Source organism: Pyxicephalus adspersus, chromosome 3 (genome assembly GCF_032062135.1).
Source record: "Pyxicephalus adspersus chromosome 3, UCB_Pads_2.0, whole genome shotgun sequence".
In the NCBI taxonomy this organism is placed as follows: domain Eukaryota; kingdom Metazoa; phylum Chordata; class Amphibia; order Anura; family Pyxicephalidae; genus Pyxicephalus; species Pyxicephalus adspersus.
Window position 1 is genome coordinate 97,297,747 of NC_092860.1, and position 22,400 is coordinate 97,320,146.

Here is a 22,400-nt window from a genome sequence, read left to right on the forward strand (position 1 = left end):
TGTCGCCGCACACATTGGATTCCTGAACAGCATACACACATGTCTTCCAGCAAGAAGAAGAGCAGAGGGAAGGCCGGGTCACTGGGCGCCTCCCCGGGCCCAGAACCCTCCGCTCACAGCAGCCATCCATCGCTGTTTAAAGTTAGCGACTTCTTAGAGAAAGGTAGTGATGTCTGCCCTGAATTGTATGAGAATGCCGCATTCCTTCCATGCCAGTGTCTGTCAGTACAGCTATATAAGGGGCAGCATATTTACAGTGTATGGAAACCATAGCAATGATCTGCTTCTGTACCACTGAATGTTCTGATATCAATGTGCTAGGTGCAACCAAATACATATTGCTCAGCTGTCACCTTCCTGTGCTGCACTGCTATCAGCTGTGTTATCTCTGTACAGAACTATTCCCCTCTATGTTATAGAGAAGATGGGAAGTGTTCAGTTTTGGGTGACAACATTGCTTATGCGTTGATTACATTGATTGAGCGTTGTCACTCAGGGTCATCATATGAAAATAAAATATTTTTTAGATACAATTTGAACCCAAACCTAACATCAGTGTGGGGTAAAGAAAGCCATTTCCAGGTCAAGTTTAGATACTTACAGTGCTTGCATGTAAAATGTACAATTAATGACGTAATAATGAATGCATTTATCCTCCCACCAAAGTTGCTTACTTTGCAAGATCCAATGGGCTGCAGATTTGTGCTTGTTTACATTCCCCGATCACAACTCCTCTGAGCTGTGCAGTACTGCACTTGTAGGGTTCCCCTATAGAAGTTTGAGGCAGCGGTTGCCAACCTTTCAGGCCTCTGAATTCCTAAATTTAAATCCTGCAGACCATTATTATGAATTTTTGTAAAATGATCAATACATTTGTAAAATAATGATTTTCCTAATGGTGCCTGACAAGGACTGTGGAGGCTCTGACTCATTGATCAGCTCATGGTTAAGTGAAGTAATACTATTGTTACTATTATTAGTTGCATTACCTTTGGTATTACTAAAGCAAATGCAAATGCAAAATATTTGTTTGCTTTTGGGTTTATTTCATTCGAAGAAATGATAGTTATCAGAGTCAAACTATTTGATGCCATTATATTTAACAGTTAAAGAAAAATCACAGTTAATGTCATACTTACCTAAAAGAGCATCTGAGAAAAAAACAAATAATAAAAAAAAAACGGATGAGAATCGGTATTGGGGGAGCGGTGACTGTTGTAATGGTGGAAGCAATACTGAAGCGTACGGCTCGGCAGCGGTTGCCTCATACAACTTAAGATTACACTGACGTCACGCTGCGCCTCCCTTGTTTTCCTGTCTCTAGTACAGGTCATAAATTTAGTGCAATATAAAACCGAAATTGTAATTCAGAATTTAAGAATTTATTAGTGATTCATTGTGTTTTTACATCTTCCTAAATTGTAACTGTAATCAAGTGTTAACCTGATAGTAAATATGTATTATTGGTTGTTGTGAGGCATGATTGACAATCCTATCCAATACATTTTAACATCTTTCTACCACAATTTATAGAAATCAACTCAAAGGCAAAAGTTGCATTCACAATGCTAGAGTGTGAGCATGATGGCCAGTCAACCTGTTATTTCAAAGGAAAAGGTCAGCTTTTAAACAAAACTTGTAAAGAGAGAGTGTTGATCAAATACATCAAATCCATTTACTTTGGTTGGAAAAAAATAGGCATAAAAGTCTAGAGGTCAGCATAACAGTCAGGAATCTGGCAGTTTCAGACATGTCAGTTGAAGGATCCTCGAATATATTGATACCTAACTTTACGGGAACAAAGTACAGATTACTGCAGAGAATAAATCCTATAGGTTTGTAACATTGAGGTGCTACATATACCAGCACCACTCCACCCACCTCTCTAGAGTGCTTCTCCACCACCTCAAGATCAAGTTCAAATATTTAATTTCCGAAAGTCTGTATTTTTATAACCACTGGGCACATCTTCATGTTTAATATTTGGGAAAGGCAATAGGTAATAGGTGGAATGTTGGAAGTGCTTCATAGTTTACTGTAGAGCAGGGGTGACAAACTCTGGCCCGGCACATCCTTTTTTTGGCCCCCAAAAGAATTCTAATTATGAATTGCAGCTTGCCCACCGCTACTGCAATCCGTAGTAACAGCGGGCCAGCTTCAATTCATATTAAGCTGCTGCTCTATGGACGTGAGTACAATGCCGCTACAAAAATCACGGGCATCACTCGCGTCTCTAGACCAGCGGCCTCTGCCTGTGCGTTGACACACATTTTTTAGACACAAGTGGTGCTGGGAATTGTAGTAGTGGCATCGCTCGTGTCTATTGAACAGCAGCCTATGCGTGGACCCTGCGGAGTTTATACTGACAGGTAAACTTAATAATTAGGAATGGTGGGAATTAATATTATCAGGAATTATCATAGAGCTATTGCTATAATAAATGTTTTACTGTCCTAGAGAATGCAATGTGAAACCAAATGAATGCAGCAATTTATTTGGTTTCACTTTGCATTCTCTGGCAAAGTAAATAATTTAGATCAATTGAGATTAATTGTTTTTTCAATAAATTTCAAGTTTGGCCCATGACTTAGTCTAAATTTTTAATTTCAGTAGTCTGTATTTGAGTTTGACACCCCTGCTGTAGATAGATTACTAGATATCTTTGTGGACATTTATGTTAATAGCAGAAGTTGACTTTCAATCCTTTCGGTAGGTAGATTTTTAATTTTTTTTAATTGTGTTTTGTAAATCTATAGTTTTTGGGGGGTTATTAGTAATGCTGTATTGCAAAATACTTTCCACATTGTCAGTTATTTTATGTACAATAACATTTTAATAAAAGTGTTGCTTTAAAAATAAAGCTGCATCAGATTTATTATTTTGAATCAAGTTTTGATCATCTTTACTGTTGCAATGTTTAAACATTAAAATATAGTATGAAGTACTTAGTTGTGTGACTCATTTTTTTCTGATAGAAATATTCCACTCTGGACATAAAAGATCAGGTAGTCTGTGAGAAGTTGATGCATACCTAACTTCCAATATTTAGTCATTGGACAAGACATAGGAAAGAATGCTCCTCTCACCTGAAATACAAATCACAGACGCACACAAGGCTATCCTCACACCATGTTAAAATAAACTTGTCTTGAAAGATGCATTGCATTCTGAAAATGCTAGCTTCCTAAATGTCATGCTGACCTACCTTCAATACTCTCGTAGTCGCTAACAGGAAACCAATTGAGATCAAAAAATCAGAAGTAGATGTCCAAGATATTTAGTAATCCATTCCTGACATTTATTAAGTGTTTGATAAAGCTGTCCAAATGTTTGAAAGTTTTTGTGAAACTCTCCACCCCCATGTTAAAAAGTTCTAGGTGAAAGATGCAGGGTTTATACAGAATACAGGTGAGAGTTTGTAGAAGAAGACAAAATTGTGTAAAGTAGCCAATACTACTTGGAAGCTCCTGTTCATTGCCTGTAAGAACTGATCTATAAAACTAAACATGTTTAGCAGTGTTTTAAAAGGTAAGGGCCTGATCGCATTATTCTTTTCTGCTGCAAGCAGTTTTACCACTCCACACTGCTTGCATGAAATGGTTAACTTTGGACGATATGGGTCACTTCGTTTTTCCTTTATTTGACTGGTGGTGGGAAGCTGTATTATTGCCATTCTTTTTCTGGAAGGAAAAAAAAAAATCCCAATGTCATTTTTTTCAGCCACCCAAAGACACCTAGCTTTGACAGCCTGTTACCAGTTCCAGGAACCTAGTGTTTGACAGAAGGTGTCTGGATGCAGAAAACACAGCTCATTTAAATATGCCCTTCGCGAAATGCTATTTTATTTCAGTAGCATTCTAATGAACTTTTATTAGAATTGAACTGTTTTTTAATAGATTTGAACACACTGGATATGTTGTTTAATGCCCCAGAAAATGTAATTTTATACCAGAATGTTATTGCAAATTAGCACATTATTGCAAAATCATAAACAGAGCAGGTGGGTTGTAATCCCATTAGGAATCTGGAATTCTACATTTAAAGGGAGCCCTGCAAGACTCACACATAGTGGTCATTTATAGTATTTGTTTTCCAATTCCATTCCCTATCGATAGGATCAGCCTGCACCAAGGTTTCTAGTTGATTCCAGATGAAAACACATTGTATTGTACCATGGATCATGGTGTGTGCGTAAGATAGAGCTGTAAGATAACCCTGAGTCATATGTTGAATTTGCAGGGGCTTTTTGTAGTCCTGGGTATTGTTTACTATCGTAAGTTATACTTAAACAAAATTGTTTTGTTCACTACCATGGCTAAAGGGGGAGCAATTTTGGCTGCAACCTTGGACCTCACACATACAGAAGCTGGTTACAGATCTATGTTTGTGGAAGAAATTAATAGGAAGTTGTTGCATCCACACTTTATATGTGTTTCAGCTATATTACATTACCTAAAGGGCACCTGACAATTTTTTTCTTTTTTGATGTGTCTGTCCTAACAGAATCTAAGATAGGTGCTCAAGAAAGGCAAGCAGAGTGCAAAGTTCCCCGTTTTGTCTGTAGGCCCCTTTCAACTAAGCTGTTCCACATTACTGACTTGCCATGCTTTACTACAAACAGAGCCTTGCATCCTGATATCAGAGCTGCCTCTGTGAGTGGTGAATAAATGATCCACAGGCATTAGGAAAGGCACAGAAAAAACACAGAACCACTGGATGATGCAGGGAGATCCTTTCATTTCTGTCCCTTTGTACAGCCTTTCTCCTGCAAGCCAACAGGAGAGCACATGGTGGCATCATCAATAATATCTGCAAATCCTGAGACAAACAGGAGTTCCTGGACACCTTAAAAGAGGGTGTGCATTGCTTTTTCTCAGGAAGAATTCAAGGCAAAATGTACATTTCAGGGAACTACATAATACCAATTCATATCTTCTCTATACATTTAGCTAGCAAGCCTTGTTGTTTTGCTGGTGTTTGGTTCACCAGCTCATCCTGCAGTTTCTCTGCCCTCTAGCAATACAAAGTCACATACCTGAATGATTTCAGTAGACCCAGTAATTGTCATGTTGGAGTATATCTATTCATTTAGTTTAGATTTTACTATAGGAAATTTCAAGTCAGGTATATAAAACATATATAAATATGAAATCTACATTATGCTGACAACACAATACATGGTTCTCTGATAAACATGTTACACCGGATATGTAAAATGAGGTACCTACACAAGCAATGTCATTTATAATGAAAAACTTACATAGCATAAAAAACATTGGGTTGTATTTAAAATGTTCCACCAATTAACTCTGCTGTATATTCCTGCACAGCCATTCAAATGTCTATGCATTGCTTAGTTCAATTCTGCTGTCTAGTGGCCAATTATAAAAAGAGCACAGCAGTCACTATAGGTAATGCAATATATTTTAAATAAATGGCTTCAATTGAAAGGTGAGTGATTTATAAATACATTCCTTTGTGTGCTTTCAAACTTCTGACAACAGTTTGGAGAAGGTCCTTAATTTTTCAGTATATTTGCACTAAGCCAAATACACAAATTTCCCCACATGCTCCAAAAGTTGATTCTGGAAGAGCTGATGCTAGCTGAAAATAGGAAAGGGTGCTAACTAAATTTATACACATAGTTTTGCTATGGGATGACCTAAAAGCTTATATAGGTGATGGTCATGTGTTCACAAACTTTTCCCCTTGAAACTTAGTATGTGCACGCAGGGAGATGAGAATGTTCGCACAATAAGGTGATTTTTCTTCCTCTTCTTCTAAAAAATGTAGTATTTGTTTTTTATTTTTTGATGTTTCTAGTAGAAGACAAAGTACCAAAGTCTTACAGAAGCTCATTTGTGCAGCTTGGACTGACCAGTATGAAATTGGCCGATCTCTGTATTGGACGTCCGGTCTTACTTACCAGCACAGATGGGAGGCAAGAGGTATAAATACACTTCAATTTTGCTTTGTCATACTATTCATACTATTTTAATCATACTATTTTTACTGTAAATATATATATATATATATATATATATATATATATGTCTTATTTTCGGAGAAACACGGTATATATATATATATATATATATATATATATATATATATATATATATATTGGGCCTAATTCATATAGGGAATGTGCTTAAAATATATTATATATATAATGTATGTACGTTTTGTAGGTGTGCACCGCTTGGCCTGTCAGTGGGTTTCCTTCTGGTAAAGTAGGAATTGGACCAACAGCACAAAAGAACCTCAAGGTAAAGCCTGGTGATTCAGTTAATGTTGAGCCTGTGACTGGACCAGTGTTACAAGCAGAAGAAATAGAAGTCACATTAAGGTATATATAGAGTTAAACAGCTTTGACATTTGAAGGTATAAATATGATTTTCTTTTAACCTGAGTTCCTTATAAAGTTTTTTTTTATTAGTAATTAAGTTTTATTCTGATGCACCAGGAGAAGATAAATGAGAAAACTTTGCTATGAGGTTGTAACATGATGTAACTGCATTATAGAAGCCGGAATATTTAGATGGCACCATTGCACCATCTAGTGGTAAAATTGGTTATTACTTGATTCCTTTCTTCTACTGTATAAACATTTTGCTCAACTGTGCATTTTTAATCAGCACACATATAAGTAATACAAAGAAATGTATTTACCAGTGTTTCCACCTTGGATTTTAGGTGATATACATACGTAGAGGAATGTGTGAATCTTGGTTAAAAGTTGTATGACTCATGGGAGTAAAAATTGATGATAGATGTTGTCAGATGTTTCCCGCTTCAAGTTGCTGCTTCTTTTAGAAGAATTTTTTATAGTAAATTATTATACAGTTAAAATTATTTTATTATTAACAACTATTATGTGTTATAAACACATAATTCAAGGGGTTATTGTAAAGAAATATTTCCTTTCTTACTCATAACCATTGGTAAACTGTCAGGACTATTGAGGTGCAAGAAATTTACAGCAGGCATTAAAAAATGTAAAAGTATAACCCACTGCAATCAGCAGGTATATTATATGATTTTTTTCTAGGTACTGTGTGCCCCTAAAAGCATATTGTTAGCTGAGGTGAATTTACCCATTTGCCTACAGTGTGCTTTAAGGTTTGTTAGATTTCATTTCCTAAGGTTTTTGTATTTAAGCACTTTTGTATTTTGATGTTTGGATCACATGTTTGGCAGTACTGTCAGCTACTAGTAGTATTATATTTAAATCAATATTAGAATTAGCAGTTACCTAGTATTTTGGGACTTCTGATACAAATAATTTTAATTTGATCAAACCTTTTACTAGTGGTGCGGGTTCAATACAATATCATAGTCAGCTGCAATTTTTTTGCTTTGTGGTACACATATGGTGCAGTAGCAGAGTTGATAACATCTGTATTACTAATGCTAACACATACTGGTGCTTTAAAATCAGTAATTCTATGTTACATATTTAAATTAGGAGATAAAATATTTTACATCATTGTTTTGATACCTGGCTTGGTTTTGTGTGTCAGTAAAAGCCTGCATGAATTGCCGTTTAAAAAGTGTACTATATCAAGTGATCCTTACCTGAAATATTTCTAACTGTGTACACTAGATAATTGTTCATCTTGGGGTAAAATCCACCATGTGTACAACTGTCATGAGTTACCAATCTATACTGCCAGATAAATGAACAACTTTGTGTAGAAGTCAACTGTACTTTTCCATGAAGGAGAGCTCAGAGGGGTAACACTTCCTTCTCCCCACTACATTGACAGAAATGTACTGTGTGTATATAATAACAGCAATTCCACGAGCCCTAACCTTCTTACCCAATCCCTTTTTGCTCCTGGCTGTGTCAATGCCCCATGAATAGGCACCGGATAGTTGACTTACCAGGACAAGATGAGGGAAGACCTTAAAGTAGATTTAAAGTGGATCCAATGCAGAAAGTACTTAAACAGGAACCTTGATAGCAGAATTACCAGGTATTTGTTCAATTAAAGCCCCGTATTTAAAAGTATTAAATGCAACCTTTAAAAAATTATAATTTTTAGTTTTTATGAGATAAGGCAGTACCTGTGTAAAGCCTGGTCCTAGGATCCAAAGTGCTTCACAGAGACAAAAGCATAATCTAAAGACTTACACTTCAGTAGTTGTGTTACCTCTGAAACAAATAAGGTCAGGTTCCTTGTCTGCATACTTTAAAAAAAAACTTTTGTTATGCAGATGAAGGAGGATAGAAACACAAAAACGACAACAAAATACACCATCAGTTTAATATATATTTAGCTGTGGTTTACAGTTGTCAGTGTTGAACATATCTACATTCTAATATCTAACATATTTATCTAACATATCTAATCTATACTTTATTTTTCCTGTAGAACATTACAGGATATTATGCACCCTTTGGCACAGTATGTTTCAGACACAAAATGGGATGTTGATCTGAATAAATTACTTTATATGGTATTATTAGTTTTGTATGAAATACAAATTTTCTCTAGGATGGCTTCCTAATGTGTGTTCCCCTTCTGCACAAGTACATAGAGCATACTAAATTGAGTTAAGCCTGTTACCACAAAGACTGATAAAGCCTAAACAGTAACATCTGTGGTACACAATGCCAGCTCTTATAATATGTAAAGTATCTTTATTCACCATGTCGGTTTGTTTCCATTCAACACTATAGGGAAAAGGATGCTGATACTGTCAATGTGGAAGAGCTGTCTTCATTTCTGCTAAGGCTCATGGGTAAGATGTTTGGAGTTTTCTGAATGGTTCATGGGCTCACGTTTATGGTGTATAAAGTTATTTTTATACACTGGTATGGGTATTAAAAATAGTTGCTTCTTTTTGTGGAGTTCATTATGTTTCTCAGTTCCCATTGTGAATGTATCCTAAATCCAGTTTCAGGAGCAACTTCTTCCTGGAGTAAATTATTGTCCAACACTTGGCCTAAAACCGGCATCAGCTATGTAATACACAAAAGCCACAACACTTTTTATTGTTAATTTTTCCCTTTACCTCTCCTACATCCTCAAGTCTATAGCAGAAAACTTAGGCATTTTTTTCACCAAGTATTGTCGCACTTAGGTGGTTAGTTAGAATTGGTGTACTCTACCAGTGTATGCTCTTGTATATGGCTAATTTGAATTAGCTAGCTGTTTATAGTTAGGTGAATGCATCTCAAGCAACGCTGTGCACAGAGTTTACTGTATTTCTTGTAGAAAAGTTTATTAATGTAGTGTTTTCCCAGTGAATGTTGCATGAACTAGTCTATGTGCATAGACACTTGTATTCTGTATTTATTGTGTTGTTTTTGCGTGTTTTCTTCATTTTGGAAATTGTTAGTTTTTGTTTTACAAATTCCATTTCAGATGGGAAGATTGTATTACCTGGAAATCTTATGAACTTGAGTTTCTTTGGTCGACCATGTTCCCTGCAAGTGACAAGCATTAAAGGACCCAATGGGATGGTGCAGGAACCCTTTTCAAGCAGCGCACTTGAAACAACTCTGGAAAAGACCACTGTGGATAGCAGTAGTTTGGATTTGTCCCTACAGCTTAGCCTACTTGACATTGACTGTCAGGATGAGGCTGTCACAAGTACCCCATGCAAATTTAGTTATGACAGGATATCATTGTCTTCTGACAAGGAAGCTGTAAATGAACATGTGGACCCAGAGGCCTCTCAAAGTATCTCTAGTACTGATGACAGTCAAAAAATTCTATGCAGGAAACCTGGACTTAAATGCAACACAGATGTTTTTTACCACTTATCTCCCCAAACTAAAATCAAATGCAAATTTCCAAAGTCAGTTTCCCATCTGGAAGATGATATCAAAAATAAGGTTACCTATGATATGATTGGTGGATTAAACACCCAATTGAAAGAGATCCGGGACACAATAGAGTTGCCACTAAAACAACCTGAACTTTTTAGGACATATGGTAAGTTGAGGAATGATACTGTGATGTTGGGCATATTTTTGTCTAAATATAATGACAACAATCTATTTAAACATATGTAGCACAATCACAAGATATAATTTTACAGATCATTCTATACCAGTTGTGCACATGTAGACATAAAGATATAATGAGCTGTTTGTCACAATTAAAATAATAAAATACAGAGACAAATGATGGGATTAGGGGATCCCTGTTATGTGATCTGTCATAGTCATGTGACCACCGTTCCTCAATTCATGGAATTCTCCCTGTGGTGTTTACTAGAAACAGCTCTGTTAGATAGTGCAGGCTATACACCATAGTTAGCATTTTAATACTTACAGTGTGAAGTCATTCTGCAATGTATGCAGAATACATACTCTCCTCCCTTTACTTCTATTGTGGTCGTTCATTGCTTGTCGTTCATGGGTCTGTCAGGACAGATCCATGAAGGACATAAGACGACTGCTGTACATGTCAGAATCTTGCCTGAGATGGGTCTGACAATTTGTATCAGGTGAGAATCATCTGATGTGCATACAAAGTCTGGTTTTAGAAAGAGAAAGCTGCTCTTTGAGAAGCTTTAGACTCAACTGCATTATAGTTGCTTTATTGTCCATTCAGCAAGCTGGTGGTGGAGAAGTGCTGCAAATCTATTAGTTGACTGTAAGCGAGTAAATTAGGTAATCTGTCAGTATGATTGAGGCATGAGAAGCACAAAGCTAGCTGATCAGAATCACAAATCCATGGCAGACAGAACACTATTTATGTGTTTATGTCCTTTCAGCTGTGTACTATGCTGGTTTGCCAGATTACAGCTTTACAGAAGACCTATGGAGAAATTTTAAAGTATATAGTTGAAAGACATCAGTAAAAACTTTTTTTCTTGACAAAAGATTTATTTTATGTTCAGCCACATTTGAGATTCACCACATAGAATTGCCAAATCCCTGCTCTTTTATTTCTCAACAGCTTGGTCAATGATTTTCCATTATCTGACAAGTAATTACAGTAGACTAAAATTAAGTCAAATTAAAGAAGCACTTTAACACCTAAGGTCTTCCTAATAATTAGCTGGCTTCTGAATAACTTTTACAGATTCTGTTGTGGTCTTGTGACTAATAGGTATTCCATTCATGCTTCTTCCTCACATCTTTTATGTGTACCCCTTCACCTACATCTACAACCTGCCGTTGTGGAAGGGATTAGAAAGCTGCTGTAACTACATACCTTTGTAAATTATTTTGGCATTTTATTTTACTGTATCAAATAAGCAATATCAGTATATATGAAATCATAACAGTCTGATTTATATTTGCTTACGTATATGAATTCCTGTTGGAATTTATTACTGTTGTCTGGTAAATCACACATCCTTCATACAGTTTCTCTTTGTTGAATTCACAGGTATTCCTCCTCCACGTGGGGTTCTACTTTATGGGCCTCCAGGAACAGGCAAGACATTGATAGCTAGAGCAATTGCTAATGAAGTTGGAGCTCATGTTTCAGTCATCAATGGTCCAGAAATAATGAGCAAGTAAGATGAACCTCCATGCTTTTTTTTTTGCTTTGTGGTTGTGTATTGGTAAATGAATCTGTATACTGTGACTTTATTCCTGGCTTGCTTCCTTGTAGTCTATTTGCACCACAAACAAAAAATTCTGTGATCAAATGAAGTAGTCTGCTGTATGCTAACTGCATCAGAAAAGTCAGATTAAAATACACATTCTTTTTTTAAACAATATTCCAAGGGAAGTGTAGTTGCAGTTATAGTTTTATCATATGCTCCCAATGGTATTATATTTCCCCTGACACAAATACTCTTTTTTATTTATCATCTGCGTCTGCTTTTCTATATGAACGGCTAATTCCCTGTTTGGTAAAGTAATATATTACATAGTTACTAAACTGTAAACAGATAGTGATAGTCTAAGTATTGTAACAGAAATGCTCTTCTGCAGAAGCTTTCAAGAGTTTCCCTGGAATGTCTGGAATAATTGGATACTCTGAACAGTAGGAAATAATAGCAACATCCCCTTCTTTGGCACTGATTTTCAGAGAGCGGACAAGAGTGTTGCGATGGTTATCGGTGGAACAAATTAAAGATACATTGTAGTTAAATTAAAACCATTTTTCCTGCTAAGTGATCCATTTGAATAGTTTATGTGTTTGGTTTTCACCACATTTTTTCTTTAATTACTCTTAGAAATCCAGGATTTATTCCATATTACAGCCATGATGCTTTTAAAAGGACTCTGACAAAAAACCTTTTTGTTCTAGGCAGAATGGGCCTAATGTATTAAAGCTCTCCAAGGCTGGAGAGGATACACTTTCATCAGTGAAGCTGGGTGATGCAGCAAACCTGGAATGGATTTCTTAAGAGTCATTTGCTTAGCAAATGTTTGTTAGCAAATGTTTTCAATCCTGGACCAGATCCGTTCTAGGTTTGCTGGATCACCAAGCTTCACTGATGAAAGTGAATCCTCTCCAGCCTTGAAGAGCTCTAATAACTCAGGCCCAATGACTTCAGTCATATTTTAATATTGCAGACTTTCCCTCACTTCTTTTCTTGGTAATACAGCAGGTGAAAAGCTTTTACTGGTTTCAATGTAAATAAACTATGGAGGTCTACCATTGCAAACTTTTTCCTAAAACTAAAACTGCTAAATGTGATATGTGGCATATGCACATTTTTTATTTTCTGCAACACATAAATGCAACATTCTACTATGCAATGTATGTGAAAATGTAAACCAAAGCTGCAGACTATTTTAAAAGCATGTCAATAAAATCAGGACATTTTCTCCAAAGAGTACCAAGTCACTTCTTTTGTCTGCTTGTGACCCAATACATCTTTCACTTGCACCACTTTTACCTCATGTTTGTTGGTTAAAACTTCTCTATACCAGTTTATTGTCTCTCTGTTCACTTGTCAGCTCTACCTTCTACCCACTCTGAGTTTCATTTTCCAGACACTTTATTTATTTATTTTCTACCTACTCTACTTCTTTTCTGTTTAAAATTTCTACCCACTCCATACTTCTGTTCTATTGATCTTCTTCATCTCTTGAAAATGTAAGCTGCTAAAGCAACCAAAGCACTGCCTGCTTAAACATTCATCCTTTTTAATTTTAGGTATTTTGGAGAGTCAGAAGCCAGGCTGCGGCAAATATTTGCTGAGGCATCAGAACGGTAAAACTATATCTACAACATTTTTATTTAAGTGTTCATTTTAAATTGTATACCTTTACTAAAGTGTACTGCAATATGCCAAGAATGTAGGTTTCTTCAATTATGAAGGATATCTTAAACTCATACAGGTAATTCCTGTCCTTTTTTAATATGACCATTTTAAGGAAGGTGGTTCTTAGATCTATTGTGCTGAATGGAAGGTAAAACGTTTACACTCAGCTTTGTTTGGACCTATCAGCTAGTGCAGTTCCTACATGGCATTTTCTTATATCTATACTGAGCAAAGTGAACGGTTCCCTTAATGTAGGTACCTTAAGAGCATCAATTTACCTCACACTTGCATTGCTGCCACTGCTATTTGAGACAGATGCTGTTTTTCATGGTTCCCCATACCCCATATTTTTTAAGGTCCCAGCAATAGATGTGGGAAGCAAGGAAGCGAGTCAAAGATAGGTATAGGCTTTCAGATCTCTCCAGTAAACAGGACCTGTTAATTTGTGTGATATCAGTGTAACCAAAGTAAAAAAAAAGTATTGCTGTATTTTAAAGCTGACTTCTAAAATGTGCTATTGTGAAACCTATGAGGAGGGCAGTAGAGCTTAGTGAATAAAATCCATAGAGTGCAATTAGATGTTTTTTGCATCAAAGCACATGTCCTATTAAGCACTTCCATAGTATACAGCTGGTTTCTATCTATTTCTTCAGGAATTTACCATGTTAATAAAGGTTTCACCCTTAGAATAATAAAAAGATGGATAAAAGCCAGAACAGCTCCCCTAAGAATACCCCAGCCTATCTTGAGGCAATGCTGTCATACTGAGCCTCTTGTTCAGCCAAGGTCAGTACAAAGCACAGCCTAACAAAGTGCAGCTTCAAGAGGAATGCAACAAGGAGATTTTCTTTACCTTTGTATGCAAACAGAAAAGTTTTGATTTGCCCTGTAAATTCATAGTTCTACCACTGAATTATACATTTGCTTTATTTTCTTATCGTTGTAGTCATCCTTCCATTATATTCATTGATGAATTGGATGCCCTATGCCCAAAAAGAGAAGGGGCGCAGAATGAAGTAGAGAAAAGGGTTGTGGCTTCATTGCTTACACTTATGGATGGAATTGGCTCGGTAAGAACTATAATGAGACAGACACATTTATTATTTTTTAATATTATTATTATCTTGTAGGTATATAGAATCCACATACAAACAATTACAAAGTTCATAGTCACATTATATATCTACAACAACATGTTCTAGTTCGATGTTTAGGATTATACCCTGTTATAAATTCATTATTTAGATGAAAGGAAGCTAATTGATCTAATATTTTTGACCTTTGACAGTTGTCACTACTTAAGCCTCAGTTTTATGAAATATAGTGTAAAAGATAAAATGTACAGAAAAAGAGAAATCGATGTTCTTTTTCTATACTGATTTTGTAGCCTGCTGCAATGACCAAGGTACAGTCAGGTCCATAAATATTTGGACAAAGACAGCTTTTTTCTCATTTTGGTTCTGTACATTACCACAATTAATTTTAAATGAAACAACTTAGATGCAGTTGAACTGCAGACTTTCAGCTTTAATTCAGTGGGTTGAATAAAAATATTGCATAAAAAATGAGGAACTAAAGCCTTTTTTTACACAATCCCTTCATTTCAGGGGCTCAAAAGTAATTGGACAAATTAAAAAGCTGAAAATAAAATGTTCATTTCTAATACTTGGTTGTAAAACCCTTTGCTGGCAATGACAGCTCTCATTTTTATGCAATCTTTTTGTTCAACCCACTGAATTAAAGCTGAAAGTCTGCAGTTCAACTGCATCTTAGTTGTTTCATTTAAAATTTATTGTGGTAATATACAGAACCAAAATTAGAAAAAAGTTGTCTCAGGTTGTAGGGCTTCCCTGTGGCACATTATTGGGTATTTCCATTATTTCGATTGCTTGATATCACTGTAAAACATTGGACAGGGAGCAGTCTAATCTTCAGAAAATTAATTAGGGACACCAGACACCAGAGACCATTAAAGAAAGCAGATACCATTTACTTGCAAAAAAAAATTCTTTGCATGTTGATATATCTTACACATTTGACAACTCACTACAGAAGTACCTTGATTCTACCATCTAACCATACCGAATTTACCTGTACTGTATTCCTCTCTTAGCTGCTGTAGCTATTATCTTTTCTGTAGTAAAAGGCTATGTGGGTGGCCCATCTGACATGGATCACCTCTTAAATATTATTATTAATATTAATTAATTAATATTATAGCGCCAACATATTACGCAACGCTGTACATTAAATAGGGGTTGCAAATGACAGACTAATACAGTGATACAGGAGGAGAGGACCCTGCCCCGAAGAGCTTACAATCTAGTAGATGGCTCCGACAGTAGCCTTTTTTCAGCCACTAAAAAGGCAAGTTATCAAGTGTTCCTGTACCTTGCAGTTCCAGTGCATTTACCAATGCAACTCTCTTTTGAAATGTGGCTAAAATTTTAGGCACAGGGGTTGTGATCTTTCTAGTGGTTTGTGCATTATTGGTAATAAAAAAATGCTGCTGTAATTGTGAGTGTGAATTTTGGTAACATAAAATGTAGTACATTAGGAAAAAAAAATCTCATTACGCTAGAAATAACACATTTATAACACCTAAAACTGCATCTTTTACAAATGCAGGCTGCCTTTAGTTCTTCAGGGGCAAAAGCTTTGTATATACACTTTTTTTTAAATTGAATAAAGGACTGACTATTTTACCTTGTTAATCTTGTAGGAAGAAAGTCAAGGACAACTTTTGGTTCTAGGTGCAACTAATCGTCCTCATTCATTGGACCCTGCATTACGCAGACCAGGGAGGTTTGACAAAGAAATAGAAATTGGAGTTCCTAATTCTCAGGGACGTCTAGACATTCTAAGACGCATACTTCTCAATGTTCCACATCAGCTTTCAGTGGAGGACCTTACACAACTAGCAGACAGTGCCCATGGCTACGTGGGGGCAGATTTAGCAGCTTTGTGCAAGGAGGCTGGTAAGTAGCTGTTGTATTATTCATTAACAACAGAGTTTGCTGTGCAGTGCCTTATAAAATGCATGTTACGGTTCCTGTAATAAAGCATTGTGGCTTTTGAAGAATCACAAATTTCCTACAGCATTATAATAACATGAAAAGGGATTCAAATCCTAATGCAGCAAAAGAACTCATAATGATAGTTGACATTAGGCATAAGCAACCATTTGATGAATACAAAAACAAGTTCTCTGTGGCCTGATCATTCAAAGTGTTAAAGTCGCTACCAGTTTTCACTGAGTAACATTTAGTTAGCATATGCATATGCATTTATTACAAATGGTTTTATCATTTTTTAGTTTTGTTGTTCCATCTCAGTGCTGTTGATGTCCTGCAACCACTTCCTGTCTACATGCATTTATTCAGCTATTGGCTGCATGGCATTTTTAATAGGAAGCCTTTGTGACAACATGAGGAGCATATCTGCCATGCTGTCACCACCATAACAAAAAGTGCCTTGTATTATTTTGAGAACTTCATTAGAAAATGAAGTTGACTTTACATTATATTTTTAGAACTTATATTAGATTATAGTAACACACCAGCAGAAAAATAAAGGGAACATGTGCTTTTGAATATAATGTTAGTCTGTAAGGTTATATCAGATCTAGTGCCTAAGGTACTGACATTTAATATTGGAATGACATTGAAAAAAAGTCAAGACTGTGGAGTACAACCTGGCCCATAGCATGCAAGACACCCCACAGGGATCCATTTAAACACCATCACATTTAGTTATCAGTGTTGTCACCTTTTTTACATTTCTTACAGCCAGATGAAGGTAATTTGCTTAGAGAAATGTATTCATAATTTTCCTGCTGTAATTTTAAAGCATCAAATCTGACTGGGTTTAGAGAAGCTGAAGTGCAATATCAGTTTATGTTAGGTTGCTTTTTTTCTGGTTTACTTTTGTATCTATTTTGGCAACTGTGAAGGCAGGGTTTTAACTTTACAGTAAATGTACAAAACACTCCACTCCTCTTGGAGCATTTTTTTACAGCTTGTTGGCATGCGTCTGTGTTTTAGAAATAACATATAATTTTTCTTTTTTCAAATTATTACTGCTGAAAATATACTTTAAAACTACTTTTTATAAATATCTCTTTCCTAGGGATACCACAATAGGTTTATATATCAGAAGTAAAAAATGCATATGTATACTATTGTATATGGTATTAGCAAAGTGAAGCCAGTGATTTGATCTGACCTGACACTTGTTGTGCTGGCTCATATGTATGTCAGCATCCCATAAGGGAAAGGAAATCTTGCACTTTTTTACATTTGATTACTTTTCTATTAGTGCAAAAATCTAATTTGCATTAAAAATATATGTCCTTCAAATTTTATGTTTAATTGCAAAGTACCTATACATAGTAACATCACAAAAAGAGTTGTGAAGGAGGGGTTCCAGATGTTGAGGCAGCATATCCCAAATGTAAAGTGTTTTTTTATTGTGGATTGAATGGCATCATAATTTTACCTATTTGCATCCAAATGTTTTTGTATACATTAGTTGTTTTTACAGTCCATTTGGTACTATCCCTTCAAATGTTGTATTACTTTATTTCTTATCATTTATTCACAAACTGTGAAACTGTGTGTGGACCACATCCCCTGTACGGATCACAGGCTCAGGGCGGTGGGCGGATTATGTCACTGGACAAAAATTGCCCACTCTCCCATCGCAGGCTCAGACCTGAGATTGGAGAGTGGGTGGGTTCTGACATCATGACGTCACTATGGGGGAAGTTTCTCCCAGAGCCGGTAAATTCAGTGGTCTGTGGGTCAGAAAAGGTTGGCGCCCACTGGTAAAGAACGTAGACATTTAGGCCCTGCTTTATTTAAGTTCTCCAAGGCTGGAGAGAATACACTTTCATCTGTGAAGCTGGGTACTCCAGCAAACCTGGAATGGATTTCCTAAAAGTCATTAGCTATTTGTTAGCAAATGTTTCCAATTCTGGACTAGATCCATTTCAGGTTTGCTGGATCACCCAGCTTCAAGTGCAATCCTCTCCAGCCTTGGAGAACTTTATTAAATCAGGGCCTTTGACTTAGAACATAGCAACATAAATACATAAATCCTTGAAATATTGTGATTGGAAGACACAAAATATTTATATACCATGTGTAGATAATGTCTTAAGATGCACATGTGATTTACCTAATTTTCACTACAAAATTGAAAAAGAAGAAAAAAAAAAAGACCACCCCCATTGTCAAACCAGACCCATCTCCAGCTATGGAACCCTGGGTGGTCAAAAAAAGGGGGTAAGCAGGTGTTTGCCTCCTACTTCATACCGGTCACTATTTCTTTGCATAGTGGGGGTGCTTTAAGTGAGTCACAGAGCGTTTTCTACTCAACTTAATCCCAAAATGATTATGAAGGTTTGTGGTGGAAGTCTTATGGTGAAAACTGGAATCTTTAAATAAAGCAATCACAAGTAGCCATCCCTTCACCCAATAGAAAGGCATATTTCACAAATGTGGAAATAACACCATTGTGTTCTATTGTGATATTGGCGTAACACTGGGCAATCTGTTATTTAGCATGAAAGTGGCCTATCGCACATTATACTATTATATCTGGCTGTATTCCTTGATTTATCATTATTTGAAAAAAATTTACACTGCAAGGACCCCATTTGTAAATTGTGTTTATTGTAAGTCAATTTCAAGTTAGGGTTTTGGATGACTTCCAAAGTGAATACTTTATTACCTTTATCTTCACTATATTTCTGATTTATTTTTGATGTCCCTAGTGGTATTTTTGCCTGCCCTAATTATCATTATCACTACAGGATTTGCATAATACTTTTTCCCACTGTAAAATATTGCTGGAAGCTTGGGAGGCTGAGCTAATATTAGTACTTTTCTTTGTGGGTTCAGTTCCACTTATGTGACATCAGGTCATGTTTGTAATGCTAAATAAGCTGTGGCAAGCAATAGGATAAATGCAGGTAGTATAATAATTAACAATCAGTTTATAAAATTATGTTCAGTGTCTGTTTTCTGGCTAGAGCATGACTTACAGTAGCGATTATAAACAGCTTCTGCAAGAATAATTTCCCTTATACTGTCAAGTACATGACTTTTAGCTTGTACGATGCAATGAGATTGGTAACCCAAATCTCTTGACATTCAAAAGCCAGCAACATAGGGAAAATATTGCACATATCATTAAATATACTTCAGTCTTTTTTCAACCTCTTTTCCTAGCATGTGGCATGGTTCATTGATATGCAAGGTAATATTATCATTATCCGCTGCCCACTAGAATGGTGGAAAGGGTACATGCACTCAATCCTGGTTTGTTCAGTCAAATGACACTATGTTATAGCTCTTCAGGACCCAGAATAAAAGATTCGCATTCCCTTACTCTGATGCCTACCCAGCTATTAGGATTATGATTAGGTCAGTTTATTAGCTCTATGCCATATGACATTTTAACTGCACCTATGATGAATATTTTTGTACTTCTGTGGAGATTGAAGCAGGGTCCAGCAATACCAGTTTTCCTCTATTTAGAGCTCCAAGTTCCATAAGGCTTTACGTGTGATCAGCTATAATACAAGCAATTTAAGGTTTGTAAGTTTGGTTGTGGGCTGACATTAGCAAAACGAGACAGAGCCATTCATTCCGTATAATCTTTAGGGATACAGTCAAGTGTATTTAGCACCACTTTAACGTGAACCTACACAGAGGTTATGGAAGCTGCCATTGCTGAACTCATTGTAAATAATGGTAATTGCCTAGGTGTAGGGTTCAGTAGTATCATTCACTCACTTGAAACAAGCATGCAGATAACAGAATTACAGGACAGGAATGGTTTCTTACATAATCCAAAAGGAAGAGCTAAGCTTTAACTGGACAGTGGTTAACTGAGCTGAATATTATATATTGTTTGTAAACTTGTAGTGGTCAGCAGACAAATGTTGGCAGGATGGCAGAGATAAACCAGAAAGAACAACACCCCAATGTATCACAGAGCTGCACATTTATATGTTTTTCAGAATTTTCTGCTTTGTATTAAAAAAAAATTACAATTACAATCTAGTTTCCCATTGATTTATGTTATGATCATTTTGTATGATTGAAGACTTAGTTTGTTATGCGCAAGTATAATATTACTTTGCTAATAAGTATTGAAGCTGTATCATTAGCTAAAATAATATCTTTTTATTAATCTGTTCATTGTGTTTACAGTAGGTAAGTTGTATGATGCATTTTATCACAGTTACTACCCTGTTTCCCCGATTATAAGGCACTGTCTTATATTTTTTGTGCCGTTCATATTCCCCTTCTGATCACTCTATGCCATTGATTGTCCCCTTCTGATCACTCTATGCCATTGACTGTCCCCTTCTGATCACTCTATGCAATGACTGTCCCCTTCTGATCACTCTATGCCATTGATTGTCCCCTTCTGATCACTCTATGCCATTGATTGTCCCCTTCTGTTCACTTACCGGTAATTAAGTGTAGGGATCTCTGTTAGGCAGGTAACTCCGTTAGGGCAGGGATCAGCAGCTTGCTTCCTGGTTCAGAATGCCGGCTTGTTACTTTCAGTTTCACTCTGCACTGCAGCCAGGAGCAGACACGTGCTGCAGCCAGCATCGAGGAGACACACACAGGATCAAATATTGGGGGATGTCTTATTCACGGGTGAGTGTCTTATTTTAATTATTTTTTCAAAAATCGGGGCGGGCTTATTTAATGGGGATGTCTTAAAATCGGGGAAACACGGTAAGTAGAGTAGTTTAATATTATTCTATTATATGAAGTCCATATAAACCTTTGCCCCATACTTCTAGCTACTTTACTGTTTTTGTGTAGACTGCAGATGGTGTAACTTCTGTGCACTTGTATGTTGTGATTCAGCACAGAAATGAAAACTGCAGCTGCCATCTGCCATAATTCTAAACCAACAGTAAAGTGGTAGATAAAGCTCTGACTACAAGAATGAAGTCACTATTTACATAATAGTTTGCTTTAAATTTCAGTACTCTCCTGGGCACTCTAGGAGTTCATGCCGACATCTCTTTATGCCTGCATTAAATTTTTATACCTATCCTTTCTTATAGGCTCCTTCCAAAATTTAGGCTAATACTGTAAACATACTGAAAAATGTTTAACATGCAATAAAGCATAGGAGAGTTTACATTTCATAGAATCATATACGGTAGTACAATACATATAGTACAATAGTAGTAAACTGCAAAGAATTACGTATTATTAACATTGAAGGTGAATTGAGTGGGTGCTCTGAGTCTAGGCACAGTTGTATCTACACAGTTATCCAGAGTCTGTGGATAACACTAGCAGGTCACTAGTTGTCCTTTTTGTCCATTATTTTAATCGTATTATTACTGTAATTATTAGAAATAACACAGAAAGTTGGGTTTCTCTTTTCTCAATGTAATAATCTGCAGGACCGATTGCTGAGCCCTCAGGATATTAATCTCTCGTGCTTGCATAAATTTGTAATGTCACAAGAAAGATAAGCCTTGTTTTTTTCAAAACCACACGGAAATGTTAATAATTGAGCAGGGAACAAGCCGTGGAGTTCACTGGCTGGCAATCTAGCTTTCCTAATATAGGGATTTATTGCGATCGTGGCCTTCTAAGGCAGCCTGCGCAGCTGCAACAGAGTGAATGTAAATAGAGCCTGATTTCTTCAAGAAGGGGATTCATGTGATTTGTTTAGAGTGGAAGGAAGTATTTAGTTTGTATTGCTTAAAATTAATCTTCAATATCCGCACGATCTGCACACCATTTTGGCGTGCTGTTATGAAACACTGGGCCTCTGATGTGATAGCATCATGGGGGCCAGTGAGGTTTCAAGTCATTGTTTAAAGAGTAAGACTAGACAGTGAAAGTCTAATTGAATCCAGACTGGACTGTATTATTTGAAAGTTTATTATCATTTAAAAGAAGGAGGGGGGGGGGGTGCTACAGGAAAATGAATGACTAAGGCATGCTTTTTTCCCTCCTGACTATATATCCTGAAGATTACAGCAATCATCATCTTAAAGGAACACCGCACTGAAATAATGAACTGTGCTTCTAACATGTTATTCTTGTCATAAAGTGACTCTTTACTAAATAACATGCAGGGGAATTCAACAGGTTTACATTAACCCCAGCAGCCAATACTCCTCCTCCCTTTGCACTCTTGTCACTCCATTCAGGCAC

General features: G+C 36.4%; 1 protein-coding gene across 2 annotated transcripts in view; it reads left to right on the plus strand.

Moving 5' to 3' along the window:
• Positions 1-22,400, plus strand: part of AFG2A (AFG2 AAA ATPase homolog A) — a 210,471-nt gene continuing 188,071 nt past the window's right edge. The window contains exons 1-9 of one of the 2 annotated variants that reach the window (XM_072405798.1): positions 1-163; positions 5,824-5,948; positions 6,192-6,349; positions 8,687-8,748; positions 9,375-9,947; positions 11,355-11,484; positions 13,083-13,139; positions 14,138-14,261; positions 15,914-16,169. In XM_072405798.1, coding sequence (XP_072261899.1) covers positions 40-163; positions 5,824-5,948; positions 6,192-6,349; positions 8,687-8,748; positions 9,375-9,947; positions 11,355-11,484; positions 13,083-13,139; positions 14,138-14,261; positions 15,914-16,169 — 1,609 coding nt within the window. In that variant the 5' untranslated portion in view covers positions 1-39. The remainder of the gene's footprint in view (positions 164-5,823; positions 5,949-6,191; positions 6,350-8,686; positions 8,749-9,374; positions 9,948-11,354; positions 11,485-13,082; positions 13,140-14,137; positions 14,262-15,913; positions 16,170-22,400) is intronic. The other variant, XM_072405799.1, reaches the window with a different exon arrangement.